We start from the raw sequence: 12,771 nt of genomic DNA, 5'->3' as shown, positions 1-12,771 counted from the left end.
TCTGTCAAAATTTCAATAGGTATAGACCTGTCATGTAGGCAAGTTTCAGGGCCCTCTAGAGGGAGCAGCAGTAGAGTTGGGTACTTCAAAATACCTTCCTGGGACATATTTTAGCCTTTGGACCCATCCCTGAAAGTTTCATTTTCTTAACCTAATCCCTTTCCAAGATAGCCAAAAGTCAATCAACTAGAATTTTACCAAAGTTGTTTTTTAATTTAATTTTCCAACTTGTTTCACACTATAGTACATTTATATACATCATACAACTGAAAAGAAAAGGCTTTGAAGAGGGTGCCTACAAAGTGAGTTATAATCAAAAACAAGCACCTGTAGAAAAAAATAATATTATAAAGGTAATTAACAATAAATAATGATAAACAATAAGAATAGACACAAAAAGGAAATAAAACACCACATTCAACTCATAGCCAACAGTGCAAATCAAATAAAAAATATAATATAGGCCTAAATAAATACCAGCATCAGCAACCATGACTTCATAATAATTATCTATAGTTTTAATTTATTTTTAGAAAGCAAAACAGAAGAATATGAATTTGCATAACTTTCACAAATGTTCTAAAACTGTATCATTAAATTTTTTGGAGAAAATCTAGATTGTTCAGCATGAATTCTAGTGCAAGGCAATTTAGCTAAATGTCTTCTTAGACTATGCCTATTCTGAATGAAAGAAATTAGCAAGAAATTAATAGAAAATAGCCAATGCTAATAATTATTTAATTTGTTTAAGCTGGAAAAGGACACAATAGACTAGAAGGACAAGATCAACTAGTAATATGTTCAAAAATGTATAGAGATTCTTAGTACAGGATTTATGACAATCCCTTAGTAGGGATTTGTTCAACAGTTCCTGCCAGTTTCACCAGACCCATGTAAATGCATGCTTCATACCCTAGTATTGGCATGGCTTTGGTTTTTACGACAAAAAATTCATATCTTCCTGAGGCAGCCTTATTGTATGAACATGACAGCATGCACCTCCCAGCTGCTGGGATTCTTGTACCTCCATATGCAACCAGCATTTGCTTGGTTTCTTTCAACTCTGGTCTGGGGACAATTTTCTGGAACAGATCTACTGAAATGACATTGGCTTCTGCTCCAGTGTTGATTTTGAATTTGATTGTCCATTACTGTTTATTCACAATGAATTAAGCAGTTGGTTGGCTTCCTTTAATATTTTCAATGGAACCCACAAATAGTGTATCAATGAACAATTGTTTGGTCTGAGGTGCATTTCCACTTTCAATGGCATGCACTTGTTTGCTTCAACAAACTCAAGCAAAATGATTTGTATATCCACAACTTGAACAGAACTTCCCTTTAGCTGGGCATTTATGATTCTGATTGTATTTGCCCTCCACATAAGTAACATTGCCTTGACTGAGAAGCATGTGCTGGCTGGTGCTGCTTCCTTTTCTGCAGAGCATCTATCTCTTATTTGATCTTCATATCTTTTGAAATATCTGCCATTGTTGAGAGCTGTGCCTGTGTTGTCTTGTGGGCTCTAGCAAATTCAATGGCTTTTGACAGTCCTAATGTACCACCTTCTGACAAAAGTTTCTCCTGGATTTTTTGTGATAGGATCCCACAAACAATCCGGTCTCTCTCCATGTCATCAACAGTTGCTGTTGGATAGTCACAATCTTTAATCAACACACAAATTGCTGTTATATATTGTTCCACATATTCATGCACACTTTGGTCTCATTTGTGGAACTTGTAGCAGGCAAAAACTAGATTTACTGATGGTCAAATATGTTCCTTGAACTTTTCTAGGTAGCAAGCAATTTTATCTGTCTCTTCTGCCTGCAAAGTACTGTACACATCTTGTACTTTTTCACCAAGCCGCAGAAGTAGATGTGTGCACTGCTGCTTTTCAGTTTTTCCACTTAAGGGGCCTGTGAACATTAGCTGTACATGTTGTTCAAATTTCTTCCATTACTCATGACTGGCTGCTTCCCAGTCAAAACGAGGTGAAGGCATTACTTCTTTGCAAATTCAATTCAGGTGGCAAGTCCATATTAATAACTCTACCACTTTTCTTTAGTTTATCAGTGCTCGACATTACCACTTAAATCTCATTTTCAGATCCTAAAGATACAAGCACTGGCTTCACCTGCTTTTGCTTACTTTTACTTTGGCAGGAGTCAGCAATATTTGCCAAGCAAGAAGCAAAATGATAGCACTTAGATATGCTTACTGGCTCAGCAATAGCCTTGCTTATTACTGAAGAAGTCTGATTTTTCAGCTGGTAAGCCATGAATCAGCAAGTTAAGCTTTCAGTCTTTTACTCCAAAAGCAAGCAGCCGTTTTTTCTAGAGATTTAGATTTAAGCTTCTGATCCTGTAGTGTAGATTCAAGTTCACCTATTTGTGAATCATACTTTGCTGCATCACTTTTCAATGACACAACTTCTGCTGAAATCAAGTTTAATTTACGGGAAAACTCAGACTGAAACTCATTGATCTTGTCCAGTTTGTTTCCAATTAATCTAACAAATTTGCCAAATGACAACTGACTGATGTACAATATCATTAAATACTGTAAAAACTGTGATGAAAAATTTTCAGTTTATTTCAGGGTACATTTGCAACTAAAAAATGGTGCTTATCTTCAATTGAGGCAGGCCCACGCTATCATTGGCAATCACTTGTGAAAGTGACCTGATAGAGTGGAAGACCTGCTAAGTTTTATTCACCACTGTATTCTTGCATCAACTAATGAATTTTATCCAGCTTATCACTCAGGTTTTTTTTCACAAATGAATTTGAATTGAGACAAACTCAATTAATAATATTTATAATCAGACAATACATGTAAATATTATCCAAATTATATAAAAAAAAATCAAAGAATAGTTTGTTTGTGTCAAAATTCCGATACATATTGACCTGTCAGGTAGACAAATTTCTAAGATTTAGAAATCAGGAGGGGGTAAACATGGAAGCTTGGCAATACCTTCCCAGAGTATGTTTTTGGCCCTGGATTCATTACTAAAAGTTTCATTTTCCTAACATAACCTGTTTCAAGGATAGCAAAAAGTAGCTAAACTAGATTTTTTACTGTTTTTAATTCCAAATATCATGGTTACCTTTTTTTTTAAATAATGAAACCTTGTAAAATAAATCTTCTGCTTAAATGAAGTAAAAGAAGACTGTTTTCAGCTTTACAACTTTGCTCAATCCCAATTTATGAGGTGTCAAAGATCTGCAAATAAATTTCTTAAGGTTAGAAAAAAGCCATTGATTGAATCCAAAATTATTTTGAAATAAAGAACCTATGGCATATAGTATAACATGATTTTAGAAAAAATAGGTCTTGTAATGCTCAGCTAATGGAAGTAATCAATGGTATTCAAATGATGGTTGGCTGACTTAGGTCAAAAGTTTGATTGTATTTATGTTGATTTTTATGGCACTTGGTATTAACCAAGTGACATATAGCAATTGCAAATTCTGTCAGTCTGTCTGTCTGTCCTGGTTTTGCTACTTTAGGCACTTCCAGGTAAGCTAGGACAATTAAATTTGGCAGGCTTATCAGGGACCAGACCAAATTAAATTAGAAATAGTCGTTTTCCCGATTTGACCATCTGGGGGGGGGGGTGGGGGGTGGGGGGTCGGTTAATTCAGAAAAAATAGAAAAAATGAATTATTTCTAACTTACGAACGGTTGATCAGATCTTAATGAAATTTAATGTTTGGAAGGATATCGTGTCTCAGAACTGATATTTTAAATCCCGACTGGATCTGGTGACATTGGGGGGAGTTGGGAGGGGGAAACCTAAAATCTTGGAAAACACTTACAGTGGAGGGATCGGGATGAAACTTAGTGGGAAAATAAGCAGAAGTCTTAGATACGTGATTGACATAATTGGAACGGATCCGCTCTATTAGTGGGGGGGGATTAATTTTGAAAAATTTGAAAAAAATGTTGTATTTTTAACTTAAGAAGGAGTGATCGGATCTTCATGAAACTTCATATTTAGAAGGACCTCGTAACTCAGATCTCTTATTTTAAATCTCAACTGGATCCAGCGTCATCGGGGGGCAGTTGGGGGGTGGACCGGAAATCTTAGAAAATACTTAAAGCAGAGAGATCAGGATGAAACTAGATGGGAAGAATAAAAACCTGTCTAAGATACGTGACTGACATAACCAGACCGGATCTGCTCTCTTTGGTGGATTTGGTGGTTAGGGGGGGGGGGGGTAATTTGGAAAAATGACGTATTTGTAACTTACAAAAGGGTGACCAGATCTTAATGAAATTTGATATTTAGATTATTGGAAGGATCTTGTGCTTTAAAGCTCTAATTTTAAATTCCAACTAGATCCTGTGACATTGGGGGAGTTGGAGGGAGAAACCAGAATTCTTGGAAAACATGACAATTGGGGTATTTTTATCTTACGAATAGGTGATCGGATCTTAATGAAACTTGATCTATATAGAAGGATGTTATGTCTCAGATGCTCCATTTTCGACTCTAATTGGATCCGGGGACATAGGGGGTTGGAGGAGGTAAACAGAAATCTTGGAAAACGCTGAGAGTGGAGAGATCGGGATGAAACTTGATGGGAAGAATAAGCACAAGTTCTAGATACGTGATTGACATAATTAGAATGGATCCGTTCTCTTTGGAGGAGCTGGGAGGGGGGGTGTGTTAATTTGGAAAAATTAGAAAAATGGAGGGATTTTTAACTTAAGAACGGGTGACCGGATCTTAATGAAATTTGATATTTGGAAGGAATTCATGTCTCAAAGCTCTTATTTCAAATTCCGACAAGATCTGTTGACATTGGGAGGAGTTGGAGGGGGAAATCTTGGAAAACGTTTGGAGTGGAGGAATTGGGATGATGCTTGGTAGATAGGATAATCAAATGTCCTTGATACCTGATTGACGTAACCGTACTGGATTTGCTCTCTGTGGGGGAGTTGGGGGAGGGGTTCAGTGATTTGGCGAGTTTGGTGCTTCTGGGCGTGCTAGGACAGTGAAAATTGGTAGGCGTGTCAGGGAGCTGCACAAATTGACTTGATAAAGTCGTTTTTCCAGATTCGACCATTTGGGGGGGGCTAATGGGAGAGGAAAAATTAGAAAAAATGAGGTATTTATAACTTACGAGTGGGTGATCGGATCTTAATGAATTTTGATATTTAGAAGGACATCGTGACTCAGAGCTCTTATTTTAAATCCTGACTGGAATTAAGCCTCTGATTTTCCTTTTAAATCAATCTATTGATTCTTAGAATTTTGTTAGAGCTCATACCCTATGAGCTCTTGGCTCTTCTTGCCTTGTCACAAGTGCCATATGAGCACTTAGCTCTTGTTGTAAGACATTTGAAAAGGTGTCAGTACCTCAACTGTTAGAAAAAATGCCAAAATTATTGGATTGGATAGAGAAATCAGGCATGGATTACAGTTTATCTAACAGATGCTTACGACCAGTTTTGTTTTGTATATTTATGAATGATTTGACGGAGGTAATTCATCACAAGAAAATCAAAATGTTGCAGGAAATGTAAAGCATTATAGGGGTGTAACATCTGCTTTATATTTTATACTATAACAGGAAAATGCACAGCAGGTAAAACCAATATGCTATATCATTTCCTAGGCTATACTCTAACCATGGGAATGTGCTGTATCATTCTTTTCTTAATTTTCTCCTGTTAGTCAAAGGGAAAATGAAGTCTCTTTGTTGAAAGGAGCCATCACAAACTTGAGCTAAAGCTGAGCCTGGACCATTAACTGGATCTTGTTTGTTTATTAATTGGCCAAGGTTGAGCTGCTTTCACAGTTTAGATTGGATTCACTTTCTATTTTACTGTTCTATAAAAAGATGTAGATGGTGAATCATAGTTATTTTCAATACCTTCTTCTTGGTGTTCCAAAGTGTGTTGTTATTTTTTCACAGTTAGTTCTGAACCAAAAAAAGAAAATAAGCAACTCTGCCCTTTCTTTGTTTTATTAGCCTGTAAAAAAATAAATTGATATGAATTATATTTTCTATTATGTTGTAAAACACTTCAAAGTTGAGAACTGGACCGAGCTGGTTTTTAATAGAGTGGGTGAAGGAACCGAAAGTTCGGTCATCTTACGTCGCTGAGCCTACAAACGCGCTTTTTCTGAATTAATAATTTTATTTAATATATAGTAGTCCAGCTGTCTCAATTCTGGGACCCCATGTGCATGAGCTCTTCCACCTGATGGGGAGTAGAGGGGGGGGGGGGTACCAAATGGTCAAAAAGTAAAGATGGACTCTTCCTTCCATAGGTTTTCAATAGTACATTTTCCTTTAAGAAATAGTAAAGAAAAGTTACTATTTAGCAATGACATTACTCAGTTAATTTCAAAAACTTTATACTATACATAAAATAACAACCCACACATGTTAAGTAAAATTAAATGCTGACATTCAGCTTTTACTAAAATTGTCACTCACTTCCTTGAGTAACAAAAAATAATATTATTTTTTTTGCATGGGCAGCAGCAATATGTCCTCTTTATTTCTTTGATGCTCTTGCAGCACAGGAACATGGCTAATTCTAATATCTTATCTTTTTTATAAATCAGACTCGATAAAGCCATCATAAACTACCATATGGTACTCTAAAAGTGCAATTTGGGTGACATTCCTGGAAGAGAAAAGCTGGGCCAGAAATCATAGACAGCTAATTATGGGCTTATTTATAAACTAATTTTCTTACATATTTAAACTTAATAAGTCAATCATAAAGTGCCATATGACACCCACAACGTGCACTTTTGTTTTAAAAAAAACTGGCATTTTTTATTTAACATTTATAATGAAAAAAGAAATCACCAATGCAACAGCACAAACACATAAAAAAAAGAAAAAAAAGGAAGCTTAAGCCTACTCATCCATACAATCGCATAGGTCAAACAGCATAACCATACACAATCAACCATAAAGAATAATCCATGGACAGGCAATTGTGTCGTAAGTAAGTATAAGTTGTCATTTACCAATTATTAAAAACAGTAAAAAAAAGACAAATAATTCAGAGGCAACAACCCAACACAAGGGCTCATCAGGAGAATACAAAATGTGTTAACTGCTATTATTTTACACGTTATGAAGTAGGTCTAAAAATTATTTTTTAACATATTTCCTTCTCAACTGCCCCAATTCTATACTTATAAACAATTCAATTTAAGTAGGAGGGCAATTTTTTTGCCTTTTTTTCCATAAATTACCAAATAAAAATTTGTTTTTGAAATCAAGAGATGGGGGGAAATCTAGGAAGCAAATACGCCCCTCCCTCATGATTGACACCACTGGAACTAGTTTCAATAGCAACAAAAGCGTAATACCATTCAGTACTCGGGATTTTAGACCTCTGTAGGTCTGAATTCCTTTGGCACTGCCCTATGGGATAGCCTAGATCAAGTATCAAATAATTGCAATTCAGTTTAAGTAGGAGGGCAATTTTTTCGTCTTTTTTCCCATTAAATACCAAATTAAAATTTATTTTTGAAATCAAGAGATGGGGGGAAATCTAGGAAGCAAATACGCCCCTCCCTCATGATTGACACCACTGGAACTAGTTTCAATAGCAACAAAAGCGTAATGCCATTCAGTATCGGGATTTAGACCTCTGTAGGTCTGAATTCCTTTGGCACTCCCCTATGGGATAGCCTAGATCAAGTATCAAATAATTGCTTAATCTAGTTTAAAACGCAAAATTAACATACCATGGTCTAATTCAGATATTGAAAACTGTCGAACTTGTTGCTCGCCATAATGTGTTTCAAGCACTAGACCTGCCAACAAGAGCAAAATTCTGCCTGGTTGATGTTACGCTGAGCTTTTAAAAGAAGTAGATGACTTATTTTCTTAATAATAAGACTTCAAAGGTGGTAAATTTGCGTAAATATTAATAAGGAAACGCAATGGACCAACATTTTTCGCGTCTCTACATTAAAAACGAGCTGGGATTAATTAAAAAAAATTATCTGGTCAAAGTAAAGAGCGAATTTGAAGCTTAAAACAAGCAACAGTTTTAAAGTTACTTAATAAATTATAGTTTTTACAAGTTATTGGGGGGACCAACTGCCCCTCCCCCACGACGACACTGTGTAGTGGTATGTTCTGTTGATTCCATTAGTGACCTTGGTATTGTTTTTGATAATCAATTGAGGTTTGATAAAAAGGTGTCAGCTGTATTACACAAAGCAAACTACAGTTTGCTTTGTATCAAAAGAATGTTTAGAAGGTTTAACCTGCGAAGATTTACTAGGCTGTATAAGAAATTGACTCAACCAATAGTTGAATACTGCACATCTGTGTGATATCCAACTAGAAAATCTGATTCACAGCTTATTGAAAAAGTACAAAATCTCGCATCAAAATTTGTGCCTTATTTGAAATACTTGCCTTATGAGTGTAGACTAAGATATTTGAGCCTACCATCTCTGCAATTCTGGCGGGATAGATGGGGCATAGTTTTAATATATTTGGAATTTTTAAAGGTGCTGCTAATTTGTCTTTTAGTGATTTCTTTCAATTTAGCCATTATTTGCCCACACTGCACTCATTAAAATTATATCAGGAAAGGGTTTTAAGAAAGGTTGGGCATGGTTCTTTTGTAAATTGGTCTATTAAATCATGGAACATGTCACCTGACCATATTGTCTCAAAAAAATAATTTTACAGCTTTGGTTGCAATCTCTTTTTATGAAGGGCAGTAAATAGAGCCATAATATTTATGGCATTTGTATGATCTGTTTTACTCAGTGCCTCAAAAATGAGTTTCATGAATTTGTCTCTTTGTGGATATCACAGAGCTAACATGTAGTAGTATAGTTTATAAGTAGCTAGCCTAGAAAAAAAAAATCTATAGCCAGACATATGTATGGAAAAACTTTCCTGATCAATTACGTTGCTAATATAAATGACAGTGTGTATAGGCTAGGAGCTTAGATTAATCATCTGATTGGCAAAAAGCAAAACAGTATTAGATTAGGTTACTTAATTAGTTGACTATTAAAATATCAGTAAGGGTAAGATCACCACCTCAAAGATTAAATCACTCTATATCTAGAATTTGAATTGTTTCAAATTCTGCTGAATATTTGAATTGTTTCAATAAATAGTTGAGAATAGTCTTGGTGTTTCCAATCTTGGACACAGTATCTTAAAGATAGAGCAAAGTATCTAAATCACAGATAGAATCAATCTTGGGCAGATTTAATTTAAAACAAGTGTTATGAAACAGAAGAATTGTATTCAAATAGGCTAGGCTATTGGGATAGCTTTTGTCAAAATTTAGGTTCCACTCCTTAAGCCAACCTTGTGAACATGGGCTTTGGATGTATGCTAATTCTAATGACTTTTATTGAATTTTCATCTTCTAGAATATTGAGATGGAGTTCAAATTTATATTGGAGCTTTTGTTTAAAAGTGCAACATTAAAAAGTAGAGCTGATGCCCTACTTCTCTTGGTAAATGCAAAGCTTATTGAAACCGGATGTCACTTTGAAGTAAGTCTAAATATGTGTACTCTCTATAATCAACATATTTATATATTGTGTGCTTTATGCTACATACATTTTTGTTAGACGTATTGTATTTTTATTTTATTTTTGGCTGACTGTGTGCTTGTGTGAAGATGTTGATTGTTTTAGGGCAGTTTGGATGTCTCCAAATGAGTAAGCCAGTGTCCTTTTTTGCTCCTTATATTCTTGTTTTACTTGAATTGCTTTTGCTGATGTTGTAAAGAGTTCTCAAGAAGAAAGCCAGATCATGGATCTGTTTTGGCCCACCAATCATACCATTTAAATCCTTGTAAAATCTTGCTGAAATAACATGCAGCTTTTCTGTCTTATCAGTAATAAGCTGTTGGTGGAGGATGGGGTTATTTGAGGGGCTACTATGGTTCTATAATCATACAGAATGCGAGTCCTCCTATGATTACAGTTCAATCAGGGTGTTTCAGAGGAGGGCATGTGCAGAGGTGTTGGAGGCACCATCAAAAGATCAAATGGGACTTATTCCTTTGGGGGTACACTAAGTCACGAGTTTACCCAAAACCGACCTAATAATCTGACGGAACTCAAGTAAGAAATTTAATGGGTTCTCAAAGGAGCTAATAGGGAAATATGTGAGCAAGTGATGGTTAATTTCATTGGCAGAATGAGTGCTTCTAGGGCTACATGGGAGATCATATCCCTGATATTGTCTAGACATCTGCTTAAGAGAATGGTGTGTTTTCTTTGCTTCTTTCAAATAAACTAATTTGATTTACAGTAAATTGAAATCTGGCATTCTTTTTTAGACACCCTTTACAATGTTTACAGTCCCTTACAGGCTATAGCCTGGGGCACTGTTCTGATCTATTTATTTTTTGGATGAATAAACCGAATTTTTCTATTTATTAATATTTGCTAGAAGACAAGAATTTGTTTGACTTAATAAGCAAATCCAGACTGCTAATAGATAGGGTTACTGGCTAGTGGTTTTTGATGCCAAATTTAAATTATAACATTATTATTTCAAAACAACCTATAAATTTCAATTGTTGTTTTTTTTTTTTGTAAATCAAAAATCTGTGAAATGAGTAGTACTTTTGAAAAACTTGTCACACCATAGGGCCCAATTATTAGTGCCAGTTTATTAAGATAAGCGATTAGGAAACATCCAAGCAAGAAGAACAATAGAGAATTATTTTCGTTTGCCAGTGGATTTCTTATTTCAATGAGTATTTCGGCCCTATGTCCAAGGGCTGACCTTAGCAAAACATAAATTTATAAAAAAGACTTAAAATAAAATACAATCAATAAAACTAAAATAAAAAGTTTTTAATACAGTCCTAGTGTCCTTACTTCAAAGAAGATCAACCAGGACTGATAAATAAAGTGAGGTGAAACAAGGCAGTTTGTTTAAATTAAAAAAGAATAATTAAAAACACACTTTTATTGCTAATTTTGCTTTTTTGGCAGCTAACCTCAAAGGTCTTTTCGTGACTTGTTTTTTGTTAATGTTTCCTGTTTTTTTTTTTCAATATTTTGTAAGATCATTTTAAATAAATTTGTGCATACAGCATTTTGTGAATATTCCCCTAAGTCGTTACTTAAGAAAATATTATTATTAATCTTAAGTCTGATTTCAAGTGCTTCTCAAACTGTCTGCCTTATGCCTAGGTCATTACTAATAAGGGCAAATTCTTCAAAAAAGTATTTTGTGGCTAGGATTTTCAAAAATATGCCTGCTTATAGCAGAATCAAAAGAAATATTAGCAATATTAGAATTTAGAGCTTTGGTGATATCATTCTAAATTCTGGTGAGTTACTACCTACATAGTACTTGCCACAGTCACATGGTATTTGATATACCGCTCTTTGGCGAGCAACTGGGGTTTTATCTTTACCAGAATCAAGGAAATTTTTGATTTTGAAATTATCGGTAAATACTACATACAGATTTATTTGTGTGCAAACTTTTTAAGATTTGTAGTGATTTTTGGGGTGTGTGGGAAGTAAATTATGTTTGAGGGCTTATCAGGATTCTCACATAGTAAACTACCATTGATTTTACGGGAGTCTCTTCAATCTATGGTTAACTGTATTTTTTAATAAATAAGATAAGATATCCATTTCCAAAAAGTATGTCCCTGATAAAGTTTAGTTCTGCTGTAATGTGGGAACCAGGACAAATGTTTAGGGCACGATCGACGATATCTGTGTAGAACATAGTGAAAATTGGGCGTTAAATTCATATTTCTTGAAACGTATCTTTTGAGGACGTTACATGGATGACGTAATTTCACTTTGGAATAATGGGGAAAATGAACTTAGGGTTTCTTAGATCACCTTAATACATATTTAGAAATTTCTAATTTACCTTAGAAATTAAAATTGCAAATAAAATTTCATTCCTAGAGGTATTAATTATTCGTGGTATAGATAAGCTCAACTTTACTGTTTACAGAAAACCAACACAAAACAATAGGCATTTGAATTTTTAGTCAAACCACCCCTCATAAGTTAAAAGAGCTGTCGTAATCGCTCTCGTCGATCGTGCCGTAAACTTTTGTTCTGATTCCCACATCACAGCAGAACTAAACTGAGTTTACCATGTGAGAATCCTGATAAGCCCTCAAATATAATTTACCTCCCATACATCCCAAAAATCACTATGAATCTTAAAAATTTTGCACGCATAATAATATGTTTGTAGTATTTACAAATAATTTCAAAACCAATTATTTCCTTAGTTCTGGTAAAGATAAAACCCCGGATACTGGCCAAAGAGGGGTCTATCAAATACCATGCAACTCTGGCAAATACTATGTAGGTAGTAACTCACCGGATTTAGGGAAACGCCTACAACAACATAAAGATGATATCACCAAAGCTCTGAATTCTAATATTACTTCTGTTTCTTTTGATTCTGCTTTAAGCAGCCATGTTTTTGAAAATCCCAGCCATAAAATACTTCTTGAAGAATCTATTCTTACTACTAATGACCTAGGTATAAAGCAGGTAGTTCGAGAAGCAATTGAAATCAAACTTAAGATTAATAATAGTATTTCCTTAAATAGAGACTTGGGGGAATATTTACTAGATGCTTTTTACACAAATTTAATTAAAAATGATTATACAAAATATTAAAAAAAAAACAGTAGACATTAACCCAGAGCCAGTTACAAAAAGACCTTTGAGGTTAGCTGCCGAAAAGGCGAGATTAGCAATAAAAAACGTATTTTAATTATTCTTCTTTTATTTTAATGAAT

The 12,771-nt window shown here is 34.7% G+C and overlaps 1 protein-coding gene across 1 annotated transcript in view; it reads left to right on the top strand.

Annotated features, from left to right (window-relative positions):
• LOC136031411 (proteasome inhibitor PI31 subunit-like) overlaps nt 1-12,771 on the top strand; it is a 34,704-nt gene that overhangs the window by 1,202 nt on the left and 20,731 nt on the right. Inside the window, exon 2 of the mRNA XM_065710962.1 lies at nt 9,395-9,520. Within this exon, the coding sequence (XP_065567034.1) occupies nt 9,404-9,520 (117 nt within the window). The 5' untranslated portion in view covers nt 9,395-9,403. The remainder of the gene's footprint in view (nt 1-9,394; nt 9,521-12,771) is intronic.

The sequence above is a fragment of the Artemia franciscana genome, chromosome 9 (genome assembly GCF_032884065.1).
Source record: "Artemia franciscana chromosome 9, ASM3288406v1, whole genome shotgun sequence".
Classification (NCBI taxonomy): domain Eukaryota; kingdom Metazoa; phylum Arthropoda; class Branchiopoda; order Anostraca; family Artemiidae; genus Artemia; species Artemia franciscana.
The sequence above is the reverse complement of the archived record's forward strand: the minus strand, read 5'-3'. Positions and strand labels throughout refer to the sequence as shown.